Genomic DNA, 20,697 nt, shown 5'->3' with positions numbered 1-20,697 from the left:
AGGGACAGGGGTAACGAAATTTTTTGACAAACCAATTTTCCTTGTCTGACTGTGTTGCAGACTCCGTTTTTAACGCAGCCATGGCGCGCGTTAAGCCACAGGCTGTGAAACCCTCAGGAAAATCAGCTTCACTTCTCATTCGTTCCGCTCCCACCCGTGGCACCGGGGGGGGGGGTGAGCCACCAAGGTGGAGTACATCTGCACCACCACGAGCACCCCTAAAGTCCCCGTTACCCCGGAAACAGAGATGCCCTGGATCGGACGCCAGGCGCCACAGCCACCTTAGGCCTCCCCCGATGAAACAGTCACATCAAGTAAACACCTGTTGCCTGGAACAAATACAACAATACATTTAAATCCATCCCACGAACAGGAACGATACTGCCAGCTTCGACTCCTGGAGACTAACGGCAGAACTCCCAGCCGAATGAAAGGTCAAGAGCCCCTGTGTCTCTTAATCTCATCCACAGGGCCACCTTTTCTTGCATTCTATCATCACATCACAGCACCTTTCGAAATAACGGGCCTCGGTACCGATCCAAATCTGCCGTCCCAGATTCTTGTCTGTAACAACAGGATCTTTACTGGAGTGGTGACAAGGAACACAGGTGCAGCCAACCTACCCCTTTTACTTGGGCTTCAACAGTTGCATTTGTAGGCTCTGTTTTTAATTAAATGGCACATCTGCCCTTCCAATGTCCTTGGTTTATGACAGTTAGTAGTTGCAAACTCTTACCTGCTTCACGCAACCACTATTACGTCTACCTCCCATTGTAAAAGTTTTAACCTGCCGGGTAAAACGATCCAACACCCCGACGGCACAACCTTACCAATTCATATGCAGATGTTACCACTCTAGTCTATGGTGTCAACACATATTCGTCAGCCAGGCATGCCTGCTTCACCAGCATTTTTTGCTCTGTTCACTGATATATGTTTGCCAACTGGAGGAAAAAAAAAAAACAGGAAAAAAAAAAAAAAAAAAAATAGAGCTCTTGAACTGTTCAAGGACCATAGTTCACATAACCCTTCAACGTGTTCACCGTCCGATGGCAGATACCAGCGCGTGAAATGTAAATTAGGGTTCTCGTGCAAATCAAGTGACTCTGATTTTTCCTCCTTTCTTCCATGTCCGAAAACCGTTTTTTGCCCTATTGCTTCCGGAACCGCTCATAAGCTGCTTAAACACGCTGACTTCACAGCAGAGTAACTTTTACTTCCGCATCATTCAATGCAGTGTAAGCTTCCTGCGCCTTCCAGTCCAGCACACACTGGAGCATAAGTGGCGCCGCCGACCTCCGGCCATTGCCGCACTTTCAGCACTCGTTCAAACAGTGAGAAAACGACTCGGGATCCTTCTCTGAAAACTCGCAAAGCCGCAACAGTTTCCCAAAACGTCAACGTATCAGAAGAAATTCCTATTGGCTACCAGCTCAGTTTCTCTCCCTAACCAACGTCAACCGAGCGTGTCTATATCTAATTTGGCCTGCTCTGTCTGCGCCGCATCTTTCTCTTTCCCGTTCTGCGTTCAACTTAAACTTATCATGATCTAATTGAGCCTATTAACAAATTCTTTTTTTGCTCAAACGTTAAACCTGGATGTCACACGTCGGGACAACGTGTCCGGTGTAACAGGTGGAAGCTACTGTGGAGGTAAAACCTTGTTTTCAAATAAATTTGACTTCAAAATAGCCTTCACTCTTTTTAAGACCGTTTGTCTCCAACATCAATATCTCATATGCTCTGCCTATTTTTCAAGCAGTTGCTCTTTAGTCCCAAAATCTAAAAGTCTCTCTGAGCGAGAATCAAAAACTCCTCAATCCATGTCACCTGTGTGTTGTGAAACAATCAATGCAAACTGTATGTGTAGTCTATTTGTTATTACTACATTTGGACTGAACAGGAAGCGATGTGCCCCACTAACTGCCTCAACCACAACTAGCTAAGCTCAACCCTACGTTTCATGCAGGTTACTGCGTGGTGGGTAGTTATGCACTGGCGCCCATGGCCAGGGAAGGCAAACCAGAACCTGGCGACCCACCCTAAACCATGAGTGGCTCCGAGACAAAATGCGCTTACTACACGGTTCACCGCAACATCTAACAAAACAAAATAAGACGAAACCTAAAGAGGTAACCCGCTGGCCTGACAGGGGAACACCGATCACATCATAAATATCCCAGTAGCCACACTTACCTTACGTTGATTCCAGTCGAACCACACCAGGAAAAACCAAACCTCTCACTGCCTACAAAACTACGTTTAGCCACAAACAAACCATTACCGCAACTCCCGAACAAACATGCATATTTCCCACATTCAAATACAAGAGAAACTACACATGCGAAACACCATAGGGATCCCCAGGGAAACCCTCCACGAAAACAAATGACGTCGTAGGACCACAACTTCTACCAACAATTGGTTCTGTACAAAAAATGTGCCATCAAGCTAAAGGCCTACCCCTGTAGCAAAACCAAAGTAGCACCAAATACTAACAAACGCCCTACCCAAAGAGTCACCAAGATGGACGAGCCCCCCAATGTTGTCACGACCCGGCTCTCAGGCCATGACAAACACCAAGGGAGACACGGATGAGGCCAAAATGGAAATTATTTTTGTAAAGAACTAAAACAAACAAACATTTTTTTACCAAAAACAAACCAAGGAAACGATGGGGTGTGTCAATCAGTCAATCAGTGGTGAAGGTGCATGTATGTATGCATGAATGAAAATGTGTAGATGTGAGATGTTGTGTGCCATAAAACAAGAAAACCAAAAACCATGAGCCAGCCTGGAGAGGTGGGGGTGAGCCTCCAGAGAGAGAGAGAGCGAGAGAGAAAGAGTTAATGGTGGAGCTTATACTCTCCCTAACTGAGGCCCAGGGGTTTCCACCAATCAGCTGGTATTGGAGCACACACTCATTACCCGGGAACCGTCACCTTTGTGAGTTTCAGGCTGAACATGTGGACAGTTTCTGCTGTCCTGTGTCCGTAGGAGCTCGTTCCACCATTGTGGATCCAGGACAGCAAACAGTCAGGATGTTGTTGAGCGGTAGCTGGCTGATGTTCAACCAGAACTGGACTTTCTGACATTTACTTCTCTATAAGTTCTAATAATGATGTTTTTGTCAGTGATGGTGAAATAATCAGCTGATTGACAATTTCTCTTTGTTTTGTCTCAAACTTCTTCTCTGTTTTAGTGAGTGGTGTCTGCCGAGGTTTTAGATGAACATAAGATCAGCCTGAAGAAGAGATGTGAACGTGTGACTGAAGCAAAATGAAGAAAACGGAAGTGGAACCCTCCTTAACAGGGATCTACACTGAGCTCTACATCACAGAGGGACGGTAAAGGGTATACCCAACATGAGGTGGGGCAGCTTGAGACAGCTTCCAACAAGATGGAGACCCTCCATGACACTCCGATCAAATGCCACAACATCTTTAAAGCCTTACCTGACCAACAGAGACACATCAGAGTCGTTCTGACCAACGGCGCGCTGGCGTTGGAAAAACCTTCTCAGTGCTGAAGTCACTCTGGACTGGGCAGAGGGCTCGGAGAACCAAGATGTCAGTTTGGTGGTTCTGCTCTCGTTCAGGGAGCTGAACTTGATCAAAGATGAGCGACACAGTCTTCTCACGCTGCTCCATGTTTTCCATCCAACATTACAGAAGGTCACAGCAGAGAAGCTCGCTGTCTGTAAACTTCTGTTCATCTTTGACGGCCTGGATGAAAGCAGACTTTCACTGGATTTCAACAAGAAGTCATCATTCAGCGTGCTGTTGACCAACGTCTTCAAAGGTATCTGCTTCCCTTGGATCTGGAGGTCAAAAAGAAGAGGTTTGTCTGTGTCACACAGAAGTCATCATGTCAGCGTGCTGTTGACAAGCCTCATCAAGGGGAATCTGCTTCCCTCGGCTCTCCTCTGGATAACTTCCAGACCTGCAGCAGCCAATCAGATCCCTCTTCATGTGTTGACAGGGTAACAGAGTACGAGGCTTCACTGACGCTCAGAAGGAGGAGTGACTTCGAGGAGGAGTCAGTGATGAAGATCTGTCCAGCAGAATCATCTCACACATCAAGACCTCCAGGAGCCTCCACATCATGTGTCTGATCCCAGTCTTCTGCTGGATCACTGCTACAGTTCTGGACCACAATGTTGACCACAGACCAGAGAGGAAAGCTGCCCAAGACCCTGACTGACCTGTACTCACACTTTCTGCTGGTTCAGACAAGAGGAAGAGATAAAGTATTGTGAAGGACATGAGACGAGTCCACAGGAACTGACGGGGCTGACAGGGAAGTTCTTCTGAAGCTGGGGAGGCTGGCGTTTGAACAGCTGGAGAAAGGAAACATCATGTTCCACCAAGAAGACCTGGGCATGTGGTCTGGATGTCACAGAGGCCTCGGTGTACTCAGGGTTTGTACAAAGATCTTCAAAAGAGAAGTGTGATCTTCCAGAAAACAGTCTACTGCTTTGTTCATCTGAGCGTTCAGGAGTTTCTGGCTGCAGTCTACCTGTTCCACTGTTACACCAACAGGAAGACAGAGGCACTGAAGGCTTCTTGGGGAAAGACTACAGTCACTCATCCCTGGATGTGTTCCTGAGGAAAGCCATGCAGAAATCCCTTCAAAGTAAAAATGGTCACCTGACCTGTTTGTTCGCTTCCTATGCCTCTCTTGGAGTCCAACCAGAGACTCTTAGGGGCCTGCTGGGTCAGACAGACAACAGTCCAGAAATCACCCGAGAGCCATCAACCACTGGAGGAGATGAACAGTGATGGTATCTCTCCTGACAGAGCATCAACATCTTCCACTGTCTGATGGAGATGAACGATGACTCAGTCCATCAGGAGATCCAAGAGTTCCTGAAGTCAGCGAACAGATCAGAGAGGAACTCTCTGAGTTCCACTGCTCAGTTCTGGCCAACATGCTGCAGTGTCAGAGGAGGTTCTGGATGAGTTGGACCTGAGAAGTACAACACATCAGACCTGGGACGACTGAGACTGATTCCAGCTGTGAGGAACTGCAGAAAGGCTGTGTAAGTCCAGTGTGATGAACCTTATGAATCAGTGTAGATTGTAGTTTGTTCTTCAGATGTTCACTCTATAAAATTCTTCTTCTTAAATAGTTTTCCACTTGAACAACTTGAATTTAAGGTTCTGCTTTACATTTTTTAAATGAGTCTTTTGACTCCTGACAGTTTTTTGACTGTTTTTTCCTACTGTTCATGGTTACCAGTTTTTGTATCTCTCCTGCTCTTGATCCTGCCTTTGTCTCAGCCCTTTTGGATTGTTTGCCTGATTACCTATTGGTTTTTGTGTACCGAACCTCTGCCTGTCATTACAGACTGTTTACGCCTTTTACCTGCGTGCCCAGTGCTGCATTTGAGTCCTGTTCCGTGCTGCGTAACAAGAGCTCTTTTGTGCAGTTTAATAGTTAGAAAGTCATAAATCATAAAAAGAAAAATTTCAATGTCTTTGACTTTTATTTAACACGTGCCCTAAAGTGTTCCTGATACTATTTATATGTTTACATATTTACCACTTGACAAACTGTTGAGAGCTGAGTCTCTGTCATCGTCACTGCTGAATGTATCCTCAGCAAACATGGCTCAGACTTGTATATCGTTTTTGATCCACGCTGCATTGATTTTATTGCTGCAGTATGTTTTGTTTTCATCTTCTACCTCTCTAAATCTTCTCTCTCCTCTTGTCTCTGAGTTTTTGTCCAGTGACTGTTGGAAGGAGCGTAGAAATCAAACTTTTTACAGGATCTGCTTGGTGTAAACGTTTATTTTTGGTACATTTTACATGGACACGTAGATAAAGTGATTTGATAAACTGTCGCTATTTAAACTCCAACACAGAGATTTAGTGAGGCAGTGAGAGCAGAGTGGTGGTGTTCACTGTGTTTGAGTGTCCATTTGAAGATCTGGTTTGTCCAGTATCTGAACGCAACTGTGTCCCCAAAAGTCTGATCCAGACTTGTTGCTTCTAATCCTCTGTGTGTTGACTGAGCTATGGTGCGTTTTATTGTTCATGAATTCAAATTGTGTTTCATCGTCTTGTCTTGAATCATTTTGGAAGTCTCAGTCTAACTCCATTTTCTCTCCGTTCATCTGCAAAGCTCAAACAAAACAGATTAAAAGTCTGCAGGTATGAGAGGTGATGAGAATGATTGTTTCATGTCAAACACAGTGAGATAAGATGAGCTGAACCACTGCTGTGAAGAGCAAATGTTCATCAACCACAATATGTCAAACTGTTTGACATCAAATGCATGAAAGTAATATGAAGTGTCCTCTTCTTAATAACACATTTTGTAATCTATGTGTCATCACAGATTTTTTCGCTGTGAACTCTCAGAGAGTCACTGTGAAGTTGTGGCCTCAGCTCTGAAGTCCAACCCCTCCCATCTGACAGAGCTGGACCTGAGTTGGAACAACCTGAAGATTCAGGGATGAAGAGCTGTGTGCTGGACTGGAGAGTCCAAAATGTAAACTGGAGATCTGAGGTCAGTTCACTGACTGTTCATGCTGTTTTTTGTAAATATTCAATTTAAATCTTTGACTGATGTTTTATATTTTTTGGTTGAATGAATTTCCAAATGGTTGAATAATTGTTGGAGTCACAGAAAGTGCAGAAATCAAATGTTTGACAGTTTCTGAGCTTCACATTGTGGTCCATCAGTCAGTGAAGATGACGTCAGTGCTGATGAGGATGGTGAGTGTGTGACGGATAAGAATGAGGTTGTTGAAGATCTGATGATAGCAGATAAAAACAGGCTGCAGAGAGTTTGAGCTTAGAGAAAGTCAAGAAAGACGTGAACGCAAAGTTCATAAAGATGAAGTGAAGAACTGTGTGATCTTCTAATATCAGAAGCTGATATGGCTGCTACAGACAACCCTCACAGCTGCTGTGGTGTGGTGTGCATTAAACCAGAGCTCAGAGTAATAAACAGCAGCCTAATACAGGCCAAAATGTCACAACACAACAGGATTCAAGGATCCAAGGATTCAAAAAGAAGCTGTGGTAACATGGTTCCCATGAGTCCTTGAGATCCTTGAAAGTTTGTAAACACACAGTTTGTCCTTGTTGAGCTGCAGTGGAGGAATAGTAACTCAAAGAGTGAATTTGGTCCTCAAGAGGTGGAATGATGACTGCCACCAATAACTCTTTGAATGTACATGCTGCTGTTTGAAGACACACTTGAACAAATGTAGACCTCTCCTTTGAATGACATTTACCCACAAAAGACACCAAACACAGTCAGAAGGTCATGGAATAAATAATAAACGTTTTGTCCAACATGTCTGTTTGATTTGATCCTCTAATTCCAGACTTGACTGAGATCAGAAGCCTGTTATTAATCTGTGTCGACATGAATGGTTGTCTGAATGTTGTGCTGACATTTGGATGATGTCTGTAGAAGGCTGATGTGACAGGCTTGCTGCCGCTGTGGGTTCTTAGCACAGACAGTCAGAGACCAAAGCCCGTTTGTAAGGGATTCTTTTATTTAGACACAAATCAGTCTCACACTGCAGCCGTTCGCAGCGTCTCTGCTGCCGTTGCCGTGTCTTGGTCCGTCCCGCTTCCTCATCTGGTCCAGCACGCTACTGTGTTGGGTCGAGGGCGAGAGTGATTAGACAGTTGGGTACGGTGTGCCAATCACTCTCACCTGGCGCTGCTCTCCTAAGCCCTCCCACACCTCTCTCCTGCCGCTGATGCACCACGCCCCTCTCCACATGGCTCCACCACCCGACTTAGGCCGGGGAGCCGTCTGGCCTAACCCCCCCCCCACCTCCCCATGGGAGCGGGAAAGGAAGTCGGCCACAGCCATCTGTGCCCCCGGCCTATGGATCACAGTGAACTTAAACGGCTGTAACGCCAGATACCACCATGTGATCCGGGCGTTGGCATCCTTCATGCGGTGGAGCCATGGAGGGGACTGTGGTTCGAGCAGAGGGTGAATGGGCACCCAGCAGGTAGTACAGCAGAGCACCGACCGCCCACCGGATGGCCAGGCACTCCCTCTCCACCGTGCTGTACCTGGCCTCTCTCTGGGACAGCTTGCGGCTGATGTACAGCACTGGGCGGTCGATGCCCTGCACCTGCTGGGACAGAAGACGCCCCTCTGCCCGACGCATCAGTCTGCAGGACAAAAGGGAGAGAGAAGTTAGGTGTGTGGAGAAGAGGCTCCCCACAGAGGGCCTGCTTTACCCTCTCAAGCGGCAGTGCTCCGTCCACTGGACCGGATCTGAGGCACCCTTTTGGGTGAGGTCGGTTAAGGGGCTGGTCAGCTCCACGAAGTTGGGGATAAATCGCCGGTAATAGCCGGCCAGCCCCAAAAACCGCTGCACCTCTTTTTTTGTCTTGGGCCTTGGGCAGGCTGCAATTGCTGCTGTCTTATCTACCTGTGGACGCACCTGCCCGCCGCCCAAGTGGTACCCCAGATACCGTACCTCCCTCCGTCCAACTGCACACTTCTTTGGGTTGGCCGTGAGCCCCGCCTGCCTCAGTGACTCAAGCACCGCGGCCAATTGCTGCACATGCTCCGCCCAGGTGTTGCTGTGGATGATGACGTCATCCAGGTAGGCGGCAGCATATGCAGCATGCGGCCGCAGCACCCGGTCCATGAGGCGTTGAAATGTGGCTGGGGCCCCGAACAACCCGAACGGAAGTGTGACAAATTGGTACAAACCGTACGGAGTGGAGAAGGCCGTTTTCTCCTTAGACCCTGGAGACAAGGGAATCTGCCAGTAGCCCTTGGTCAAATCCAGCGTCGTAAAAAAGCGAGCAGTGCCCAGGCGATCCAGGAGTTCGTCGACCCAGGGCATTGGATAGGCATCAAACTGTGAAATATCATTCACCTTGCGATAGTCCACACAGAACCGGATAGACCCATCTTTCTTGACTACAAGACTGATGGGGCTACACCAGGCACTGTGGGACTCTTCTATTACACACATCTTCAACATGGCTTTCAATTCAGCCTGAATCACTTTTCTTTTGTGTTCAGGTAGCCGATAGGGCCATGAACGCTCTGTCACGCCCGGGTAAGTCTCAACATGGTGTTGAATAAGGCTTGTGCGCCCTGGCAGGGGGGAGAACACATCAGCGTAACGCTGCTGCAACCTGGCAATGTCTGCTCTCTGGGATGGTGAGAGATGGTTTTCACAAACGAGCGAGGCAGGATCGGTCGATTTTGGTACCTCCGGCCCCAACTCATCTCTCTCTGCAATTGCCGTCACCAGGGAGACAGACTCAGCCTCTCTCCAAGCTTTAAGGAGGTTGAGGTGATAAATCTGTGTCGCCCCTCCCCTGTCAGATCGCACAAGCTCATAGTCAACGTCAACCACTCGTCGTGTGACCACAAAGGGTCCTTGCCACTTGGCGAGTAATTTGGAGTTGGAAGATGGGAGCAATACAAGCACTTTATCTCCCGGGGAAAATTGTCTTAACCTTGATCCTCTGTTGTACAGCCGCTGCTGACGTTCCTGGGCCCGGAGCAAATTCTCGCGTGATAACTGTCCTAGTGTGTGGAGTTTTGCTCTCAGGTCCAGCACGTATTGAACTTTGTTCTTACTTGGGCTCGGACCTTCCTCCCAGCTTTCTTTAACCAGGTCCAAAACCCCACGTGGTTTTCTGCCAAACAGCAGCTCAAAGGGGGAAAATCCCGTGGAGGCCTGGGGTACCTCGCGCACTGCAAACAACAGAGGATGTAGCCATTTATCCCAATTACGACTATCCATGTGCACAAACTTACGGATCATGGACTTCAAAGTCTTATTCAGGCGCTTGACGAGGCCGTCAGTTTGAGGATGGTAAATACTGGTTCGAATAGACTTAATGCCCAATAATCCGTACAGTTCTCTCAGTGTTCGTGACATAAATTGGGTGCCTTGGTCAGTCAGGATCTCTTTCGGGATCCCAACTCGGGAGATAACTTGTGCCTGCGCCACACTCTTTGCAGAGATGGTGCGCAGCGGCACTGCCTCTGGATATCGCGTTGCGTAATCCACAAGGACTAACACAAAGCGTTATCCAAGTGCGCTCCGGTGAAATGGCCCGATGAGGTCCATCCCTATGCGTTCAAATGGGACCTCGATCAGCGGTAATGGGCGCAACGGCGCTCTCGGGATGGCCGGTTGGTTAACTAATTGGCATTCGGGAAAAGACGCACACCAGCGGCGCACGTCTGCCCGAATGCCTGGCCAATAGAATCGAGCCATTATCCGGTTTAGTGTTTTATCATATCCCATGTGTCCAGCCATCGGGTTATAATGAGCCGCCTGGAAAACTATTTCCCGACGGCTTTTCGGGACCAACAATTGGGTTATTATGTCATCTGCTTGAGTGTCACGACTCACTGTATATAATCTGTCCTTGCGCAATGAAAAATGTGGATACGTTAGCGCTGCGTCAGGGCGCACCATGTGACCATCAATTTGTATCACTTGGTCAAAGGCAAAGCGTAGAGTATCGTCACGAGACTGCTCAAGTGGAAAATCTTCCATGGAGTCAAACACAGGAACTCCCCCTCCCCGTCTGCAGTGTTGGACAACCTCGCGTCACCGCTGAGCACAGCGCACATATCCGATGTCCATGTCGGTCGTGAGCGCACCCCCACACACTGCCCCACTAACCTATCAAACCCAGGCCAATATGTGCCCAAGATCAGAGGATGCATGCAGCTCGAGTCCACCATTGCCTGATGTGTACCCCCCTGAATTCTTACCGGAACGCTGTACGTCTCTCCTGGACCGGGGGAGGGCGCCGGAGGGCCGACAACCCGGATCACCTGCCCGACTTCCATTAGTGGACACTCGCGATGGAAGTGTCCGGGCTGCCTGCACCTCCAGCACTCCTGCCCTGCCGCCTGAGGGACCCTCTGTGGGCTAAGAGCAGCGCCCGTAGCAGCTGGACCCTGTGGTGGAAGAGAAAATGAGGGGATATTAGTGCGAGGAGCAGGGGAGGGGCGAGCGGGTGTGTAATGCGGGAGACCGGGTACTGGCGCGGGTCTCCTGCGAGGTGCCGGGCTGGGACGGCCGGAGGATGCTGGCCGCGCCTCTGATGCCTGGCCCCGGGCGTGGACGGCCAGATGGTCTTCCGCGAGGGCGACGGCGGCCGCCAGGTCGTCTGGGCGGTGACAACGCACCCACTCGAGGGTGCCAGCCGGCAGCCCCTCCACGAACTGTTCCAGCACGATTTTCCCCATCAGCTGGGTGATAGGTGGGCCCCAGCTTGGTCCCTCGAAACTTCCGGCGGTGGTCCTCGGCCGAATATCCCAGTCGGTCCAGGACAGCCCTCTTCACGGACTGGTACTGCCCCCGAGAGGAGGCAGGCAGGCTGAGCGCCGCTGTCTGCGAGTCCCCGGATAAAAGTGGAAGCAGCCGCATGGCCCACTCTGCCTCCGGCCAGCCGCACACCGACGCTGTCGCCTCGCCTCGAGGTACGATTGCGCATCATCGTTCCCGGTCATCCTGTGCAGGGCCTGCCTCCAGCAGCTGCGTCTGCCTCTCAGTCTGCTGCTAAAGCGCCGCGAGCTGTTGCCTGCTGGCCACTGCCTGGTCCCGGCTCATCGCGGTAACCTCGGCCACCATTTGGGCCAGCGCCATTACTGGCTGAACCTGCTGTGGTTCTGACATCGCCTCTGTGCTACGTTGGTTGGGCGCCAAAATGTGACAGGCTTGCTGCCACTGTGGATTCTTAGCACAGACAGTCAGAGACCAAAGCCCATTTGTAAGGGATTCTTTTATTTAGACACAAATCAGTCTCACACTGCAGCCGTTCGCAGGCGTCTCGCTGCCGTCTGCCGTGTGTCTTTGTCCGTCCCGCTTCCTCATCTGGTCCAGCACGCTACTGTGTTGGAAAAGAGGGCGAGAGTGATTAGACAGTTGGGTGTGCCAATCACTCTCACCTGGCGCTGCTCTCCTGAGCCCTCCCCACAACTCTCTCCTGCAGCTGATGCTCCTCTTCTGTGGAACAAACTACCATTCTGGGTTCGGGAGGCAGACACGGTCAACACTTTTAAGAGTAGACTTAAGACTTTCCTTTTTGATAAAGCTTATAGTTAGGGCTGGCTCAGGTCATCCCTTAGTTATGCTGCCATAGGATTAGACTGCCGGGGGACTCCACCCCCTATTGGTTAAAGATGTAGTCACATCTCCCTTACCAAAAACCCTATCTATCTATCTATCTATCTATCTATCTATCTATCTATCTATCTATCTATCTATCTATCTATCTATCTATCTATCTATCTATCTATCTCCATCTGTGGACATATCTCATTAATGCATGTTACTAACCAAACTTCCCCGGAGTTTCTGTGCTCTGTCGTCCAGCAGGTTCTCATGGATCGTGGCTGCTGCTGTGATCCTGTATGACGTCCACTACATAAATTATTACTGTCATTATTGCTACCATATCTGCTACTGTGGTCACTTAATCATTCATTGTCATTTTGTCAGTCATTGTAATTGTACAATATGTTTGTGTTGATTTGTCCTGTACACGTGACATCCATTGCACATCTGTCCGTCCTGGGAGAGGGATCCCTCCTCTGTGGCTCTTCCTGAGGTTTCTTCCACATTTTTTCCCTGTTAAAAGGGTTTTTTGTGGGCAAGTTTTTCCTTACTCGAACCGAGGGTCCAAGGACAGAGGGTGTCACTCCCTGTACAGATTGTAAAGCTCTCCGAGGCAAATGTACTTTGTGACTTTGGGTTATACAAATAAAATTGACTTGATTTAATTTGATTTGATGCACCATGCCCCTCTCCACAGCTGACATTATGATGATCCACAATAACACAATGACAAAGTCACTCTACTCATTTTAGAGAAAAGCTCATTGATTAGGACATAGTAATGTTGAGCTGCACTTTTCAAACCTGAACACATCTGATTGGATTATAAATGGATTTTTATCAACATCATTTATTCTTTATTCAGATTGAGTGCCTGCAGTTTGTCAGAGATCAGCTGTGCTTCTCTAGCCTCAGCTCTGAAGTCCAACCCCTCCCATCTGACAGAGCTGGACCTCAGTGAGAACTACCTGACGGATTCAGGAGTAAAGACGCTGTGTGCTGGACTGGAGAGTCCAAACTGTAAACTGGAGACTCTGAGGTCAGTTCACTGACTGTTTATGCTGTTTTTTGTAAATATTCAATTTAAATCTTTGACTGATGTTTTATATTTTTTGGTTGAATGAATTTCCAAATGGTCGAATAATTGTTGGAGTCACAGAAAGTGCAGAAATCAAATGTTTGACAGTTTCTGAGCTTCCACAGACTCACGTTGTGGTCCATCAGTCAGTGAAGATGACGTCAGTGCTGATTAGGCTGTAGAGTGTGTGATGGATAAGAATGAGGTTGTTGAAGATCTGATGATAGCAGATAAAAACAGGCTGCAGAGAGTTTGAGCTTCTGTGAAAACAGAGAAAGAGACAGGTTAGAGAAAGTCAAGAAAGACGTGAATAAAGATGAAGAACTGTGATGATCTTCATGATATCAGAAGCTGATATGGCTGCTACAGACAACCCTCACAGCTGCTGTGGTGTGGTGTGCATTAAACCAGAGCTCAGAGTAATATAAAGCAGCCTAACACAGGCCAAAACGTCACAACACAACAGGATTCAAGGATCCAAGGATTCAAAAATAAGCTGTTGTAACATGGTTCCAATGAGTCCTTGAAAGTTTGTGAATTTGACAGTTTGTCCTTGTTGAGCTGCAGTGGAGGAATAGTAACTCAAAGAGTGAATTTGGTCCCCAAGAGGTGGAATGATGACTGCCACCAATAACTCTTTGAATGTACATGTGGCTGCTGTTTCAAGACACACTTGAACAAATGTGGACCTCTCCTTTGAATGACATTTACCCACTAAGACACCAAACACAGTCAGAAGGTCATGGAATAAATAATAAACTGTTTTTAGTCCAACATGTCTGATTTGATTTGATCCTCTAAGTCCAGACTTGACTGAGATCAGCAGCATGTTATTAATCTGTGTCGACATGATTGGTTGTCTGAATGTTGTGCTGACGTTTGGATGATGTCTGTAGAAGGCTGACATTATGATGATCCACAATAACACAATGACAAAGTCACTCTACTCATTTTAGAGAAAAGCTCATTGATTAGGACATGAGCTGCACATTTCAAACCTGAACACATCTGATTGGATTATAAATTGATTTTTATCAACATCATTTATTCTTTATTCAGATTAAGGTGGTGCAGTTTGTCAGAGATCAGCTGTGCTTCTCTGGCCTCAGCTCTGAAGTCCAACCCCTCCCATCTGACAGAGCTGGACCTGGGTGGAAACAAGCTGAAGGATTCAGGAGTGAAGAAGCTGTGTGCTGGACTGGAGAGTCCAAACTGTAAACTGAAGACTCTGGGGTCAGACACCATTTTTTCCTTCTGTGCTGAGATTAATATGATGTGAAAGTTGTGTTGACACTAAACTGCAGACATCAGGCTGATATTATACTGATCCACACTGAGTATCTGAATGATGAAGTCTATTTTCTTCTTCTGTGGTTTTAGTCTAGACTGGATAATTCACTCTGAACCTCAACTTTTTATCTTATATTTCACATCATGTTTTTGATTAAAAAAATGAGAACAAAAGTACATAAATACAACAAATCAATCAATAATCTCAATTTCAACTGTCAGTAAATAACAAATGTATCCAGTTCCTGTTCCAGTGCTGCGTAACAAGAGCTCTTTTGTGCAGTTTAATAGTTAGAAAGTCATAAATCCTAAAAAAGAAAAATAATTTCAATGTCTTTGATCATTTATTTAACACATGCCCTAAAGTGTTCCTGATACTATTTATATGTTTACATATTTTACCACTTGACAAACTGTTGAGAGCTGAGTCTCTGTCATCGTCACTGCTGAATGTATCCTCAGCAAACATGGCTCAGACTTGTATATCGTTTTTGATCCACGCTGCATTGATTTTATTGCTGCAGTATGTTTTGTTTTCATCTTCTACTGTCTCTAAATCTTCTCTCTCGTCTTGTCTCTGAGTTTTTGTCCAGTGACTGTTGGAAGGAGCGTAGAAATCAAAACTTTTTACAGGATCTGCTTCGTGTAAACGTTTATTTTTGGTAACATTTTACATGAGACACGTAGAATAAAGGGATTTTGATAAACTGTCGCTATTTTAAACTCCAACACAGAGATTTAGTGAGGCAGTGAGAGCAGCAGTGGTGGTGTTCACTGTGTTTGAGTGTCCATTTGAAGATCTGGTTTGTCCAGTATCTAAACACTTTAAATTTAGCACCTTGTACCTGGAATTTATCAGCAACTGTGTCTCCAAAAGTCTGATCCAGATCCAGCCAGTGATATTTGACGTACACTTAGTAAACTTGTTTTCGAAAAATGTTGAATACATAGATGATTTTTTTAATTGAGCAGGTTATGTCTTTTGCTGAGGCAGCACTTGTGGCCACAAGTAACAATGATGATACTGTTTAATGCTGTACTTTTCAATATCTGTGTACGTTTGGCACATTAACTAACATTAGTCACTGTAAACTGAGCTTTTGTTGCTTCTAAACCTCTGAGTGTGTTGAACTGAGCTTGGTGCATTTTATTGTTCATGAATTCAATTGTGTTTCATTGTCTTGTCTTGAAGTCATTTTGGAAGTCTCAGTCTAACTCCATTTTCTCTCCGTTCATCTGCAAGACTCAAACAAAACAGATTAAAAGTCTTCAGGTATGAGAGGTGATGAGAATGATTGTTTCATGTCAAAACAGTGAGATAAGATGAGCTGAACCACTGCTGTGAAAGACAAATGTTCACAAAGCACAATATGTCAAATGTTCTGACATCCAATGCATGAAGTAAATAAGTGTCCTCTTCTAATAACACCTTTTGTAATCTATGTGTCATCACAGATTTTTTCGCTGTGAACTCTTAGAGAGTCACTGTGAAGTTGTGGCCTCAGCTCTGAAGTCCAACCCCTCCCACCTGACAGAGCTGGACCTGAGTTGCAACGACCTGAAGGATTCAGGAGTGAAGAAGCTGTGTGCTGGACTGGAGAGTCCAAACTGTAAACTGGAGACTCTGAGGTCAGTTCACTGACTGTTCATGCTGTTTTTTTGTAAATATTTAATTCACATTGAAAGTTTGTGAATTTGACAGTTTGTCCTTGTTGAGCTGCAGTGGAGGAATAGTAACTCAGAGTGAATTTGGTCCTCAAGAGGTGGAATGATGACTGCCACCAATAACTCTTTGAATGTACATGTGGCTGCTGTTTGAAGACACACTTGGAACAAATGTAGACCTCTCCTTTGAATGACATTTACCCACTAAGACACCAAGCACAGTCAGAAGGTCATGGAATAAATAATAAACTGTTTTTAGTCCAACATGTCTGATTTGATTTGATCCTCTAATTCCAGACTTGACTGAGATCAGCAGCATGTTATTAATCTGTGTCGACATGAATGGTTGTCTGAATGTTGTGCTGACATTTGGATGATGTCTGTAGAAGGCTGACATTATGATGATCCACAATAACACAATGACAAAGTCACTCTACTCATTTTAGAGAAAAGCTCATTGATTAGGACATAGTAATGTTGAGCTGCACATTTCAAACCTGAACCGATCTGATTGGATTATAAATTGATTTTTATCAGCATCATTTATTCTTTATTCAGATTGAGTACCTGCAGTTTGTCAGGGATCAGCTGTGCTTCTCTGGCCTCAGCTCTGAAGTCCAACCCCTCCCATCTGACAGAGCTGGACCTGAGCTACAACGTCCTGAAGGATTCAGGAGTGAAGAAGCTCTGTGCTGGACTGGAGAGTCCAAACTGTAAACTGAAGACTCTGGGGTCAGACACCATTTTTTCCTTCTGTGCTGAGATTAATATGATGTGAAAGTTGAGTTGACACTAAACTGCAGACATCAGGCTGATATTATACTGATCCACACTGAGTATCTGAATGCTAAAGTCTATTTTCTTCTTCTGTGGTTTTAGTCTAGACTGGATAATTCACTCTGAACCTCTTCAACTTTTTATCTTATATTTCACATCATGTTTTTGATTAAATAAATGAGAATAAAAATACATAAATACTAGGGGTGCAACAATACATGTATCTGTATTGAACCGTTCGATACAGTGGTCTCGGTTCAGTACGCACTATGAATCAAAAAATACACTTTTTTATATTTATTTTATCAACTTCTGACGTTGCGCTCTGTGCTGAAAGCTCAGTGGATCTGTGCTCGATTACTCCGCCTTACGCCCAAACCCCACCGGACCCTGTGCAAACTGCCGGTCGTAAAAACAGACAAAAGTGAAACTAATTAACTACGTAGCATATTTACACACGTTGAAGCATATTTGCATGGAAAAATGTTGAATCGTGACACTAAAGTATCGAACCGAATGTATCGTTGCACCTCTAATAAAAACAATAAATCAGTCAATAATCTCTATTTCAACTGTCAGACAATAACAAATATATTCAGTATTTCATTTTTAACATTTTGATGAAGTTATATGATGCTGATCTTTCTCAACCTTCTTCAGCTCTGAACAGATTATTAAACATTGAATGATTTCAAGCAGGAACATTGTCTTCTAAACTTACATCATTTATTCTTTATTCAGATTGGTGAGCTGCGGGTTGTCAGAGTTCAGCTGTGCTTTTCTGGCCTCAGCTCTGAAGTGCAACCCCTCCCATCTGACAAAGCTGGACCTGGGTTGGAACGACCTGAAGGATTCAGAAGTGAAGCCTCTGTCTGATCTTGTGGAGAGTCCACACTGCAGTCTGCAGACTCTGAGGTCAGTAGAGGGTTGCAGTCAGTCCATGTTGGTCTCAGCAGTATTGTACTAAACACAGTTAGTATCAAAGCACAGATCCAGTATTTCCTGTAAACCTCCGACCTTCTCAGCGGCTGCTTTCCTCAGTGAAGCTGTGAGAGGAGAACGGTGACAGGCTTCAGGATTGGACAGAAAGACAGAGAGAGAGAGAACAGTCAGCCAATCAGATGAGCCAGAAGCTCGTTGTGATCATGTGTTTTTGGTTGATGTGAAGACGACTGTTGTTCTTGTGCTCATGTCTACAGGAAATAAAGCTGATTCCAGCTGACAGCATTCCAAGATGTACAGAGACAGTGGTCTTCATTCATCAGATCTGATCTCAAAGTGTTTGTTCTCTCATTCCAACACTAAAGAACTGATCAGTTCATCTTTGTCACAGCTCTCAGATCAGTCTGACTGAAAGCCTGTAAAGAAGCATCATTACATTTAGTGACCATGTGGTCTTTGTACAGAGCAGAACCTCTGCTGAAGTCCAGTACCCACAGCTGAAAATGAAAGTGAGCAGTGAATGTCTCTCTGTTTCTGCACTGATGATGCGTTCAGGGACTGTCAGCACTTTATTTCCACTGTGTACTTGAGTGAAATGTGCAGAGTCAACAGACTTGATGCAGGTCTGTGAGCTTCAGTCCAACACGTTAACATGAGAGCTGACAGGAAGCTGGCTACGCTACACAGCCGCTCCACTTGTGTCTGAACAGGACTGAAGTCCTGCTGGTCTTTATACTGGATGTGCTGCATCACTGACTGACAGCTGATGAAGGGAGTCTCTGGAAACTCTGATTCATGACTTCTGTTGTCTGTCTGCTTCTCTCTTCAGGTGGTGGTGGTCTCGGTTAGAGTGTGAGTGATGAGAAAGATGTTTGTGTTGAGAGTATCAGCTGAGACTCCTAGCCACACTCGCCAACATGGGCATCACAGGCACTGCCCACTCCTGGCTCGAGTCCTACCTCGCTGGACGCTCCTTTAATGTGTCTTGGCAAGGTCGTCTGTCATCGACTCATACCCTCTCCACGGGGGTGCTGCAGGGGTCTGTGCTGGGCCCCCTTCTGTTTGCCATCTACACCACCTCGTTGTCCCATGTTATCCGCTCACACGGCTTCTCCTACCACTGCTATGCCGATGACACACAGCTATACCTGTCGTTCCAGCCGGACGACACCACGGTCTCCGCACGCATCTCCGCCTGTCTCTCTGATTTGTCAACCTGGATGAAAGACCACCATCTACAGCTTAATCTGTCAAAAACCGAACTCCTGGTCATCCCTGCCCATGAGTCAATCCGCCATGACATCAACTTGAAAATTGGCACTGTCACTATTACCCCTAACCATGCTGCTAAAAACCTGGGCGTGGTACTAGATGATCGTCTTTCTTTCTCTGAGCACATTTCCTCTGTAGCAAGGTCATGTCGCTATGCATTGTACAATACTAAAAAAATCAGACCATACCTTACCCAATATTCCGCTCAGCTCCTGATACAGGCTACAGTCACCTCTCGCCTCGATTATTGCAACTCGCTCCTGTCCGGCCTACCTGTTTGTGCAATCAAATCTTTGCAAATGGTCCAGAATGCTGCAGCGCGACTGGTTTTCAACCAACCCAAAAGGTCACATGTCACCCCACTCTTCAGCGACCTGCACTGGCTGCCTGTAGCAGCCAGGGTTAAACACAAAGCTCTGACGCTAGCCTACAAAACCATTTCAGGATCTGCCCCTGGCTATCTCAGCGTCTTACTCAAGGCTCACGTCCCGACCAGGGCGTTACGCTCCGCTCATTCAAACCGTCTAGTTGTACCATCGCCTCTCGCAAAGCGAGGTCACTCTAAACTCTTCTCTGTGGTTGTCCCCAAATGGTGGAATGACCTACCAACGGCTGCAAGAACTGCAACATCCCTTTCTACCTTTAAAAAACCTTTCTCTTTCGAGAATGCTTCCTGCCTAACAAAACTAACAAAACTAACAACTACTCTGTGCTCCTTACACCTCTTTCAGCTTATGCCCTCCCCTGTAAGTCGCTTTGGATAAAAGCGTCTGCTAAATGCAATGTAATGTAATGAGTCCTGATGATCCAGAGAGGTTGAAGCAGCAGCATCAGCTCTGACTGGGCCATGTTACTGGGAGGTGGAGTGGAGAGGAGAGCTTCATCCAGCAGAGACTGACGGAGGAATCACAACAAGTGGAGATGACTGTCAGCGCTGCAGTCTGAACTGCTCTGAGATCAGCTCCACTGTCAGACACAATGTCAAGTCCACCATCATCATGTGTGTTCCTCTGGATCATGTGACAGAGGATCATCAGTGGATCTGGACTGCTCTGCTGCTGCTGACACACTGAGACTCCTCCACTCCTTCTGCTCCACACTCAGTCACCTCCTCCACCTGGACCTGGACCTTTGTTTGAGCCACACATTAATTATTGTAATGTCATTTGGTGCAACACTTACCCCAGTTATCTGAAAAGGTTAGAAAGCCTTCAAAAAAAGATGATTCGAGCCGTGTCGTGGTCAGAGTACAATTCCCCCACAGGACCTCTTTTCCATCGCTTTGGTCTTCTCCGGTTGACTCATTCATAAAATTAACCCTAGACTATGTGTGCTGGTTCCGGTCTGTGGTCCTCGGGATGCATATGATACCGGAAATAAACATCTAATCTCTGGGAAAAAAGAATACAGTCGTCCCTCGCTATATCACGGTTCACTTTTCGCGGACTCGCAGATTTTTTTTTTTGTGTAATTTTGCATGCTTTTTTTTTTTACAGCGTACTGTACAGTATGAACGCGCATTGTGTTCTGCGTCCTAAATTGGCTAAGGGAGAACCGCACATGTGTTCTGCATCCTGTTTAA

General features: G+C 46.3%; 2 protein-coding genes across 2 annotated transcripts in view; one reads left to right on the top strand and one right to left on the bottom strand.

The window, feature by feature from the left end:
- LOC104939595 (ribonuclease inhibitor) overlaps nt 1-18,951 on the top strand; it is a 22,786-nt gene extending 3,835 nt beyond the window's left edge. Inside the window, exons 3-6 of the mRNA XM_027274164.1 lie at nt 12,957-13,130; nt 14,229-14,402; nt 17,643-17,816; nt 18,673-18,951. Coding sequence (XP_027129965.1) covers nt 12,957-13,130; nt 14,229-14,402; nt 17,643-17,816; nt 18,673-18,703 — 553 coding nt within the window. The 3' untranslated portion in view covers nt 18,704-18,951. The remainder of the gene's footprint in view (nt 1-12,956; nt 13,131-14,228; nt 14,403-17,642; nt 17,817-18,672) is intronic.
- Nucleotides 7,586-11,979, bottom strand: LOC109142033 (tetratricopeptide repeat protein 9B-like). The gene is made up of 2 exons (XM_027274165.1): nt 10,741-11,979; nt 7,586-7,618 (listed from the first exon to the last, which is right to left on the bottom strand). Exons 1-2 carry the CDS (start codon nt 11,218-11,220, stop codon nt 7,616-7,618), a joined length of 483 nt encoding a protein of 160 aa, XP_027129966.1. The 5' UTR covers nt 11,221-11,979; the 3' UTR covers nt 7,586-7,615.
- Nucleotides 18,952-20,697: the final 1,746 nt, after the last annotated feature.

This window comes from Larimichthys crocea, chromosome XXIII (genome assembly GCF_000972845.2).
Source record: "Larimichthys crocea isolate SSNF chromosome XXIII, L_crocea_2.0, whole genome shotgun sequence".
Classification (NCBI taxonomy): Eukaryota; Metazoa; Chordata; class Actinopteri; family Sciaenidae; genus Larimichthys; species Larimichthys crocea.
The sequence above is the reverse complement of the archived record's forward strand: the minus strand, read 5'-3'. Positions and strand labels throughout refer to the sequence as shown.

Coding starts and splice junctions, on each gene's coding strand:
- LOC109142033 (XM_027274165.1), bottom strand. CDS start 11,220: ATGGGGAAAATCGTGCTGGAACAGTTCGTGGAGGGGCTGCCGGCTGGC.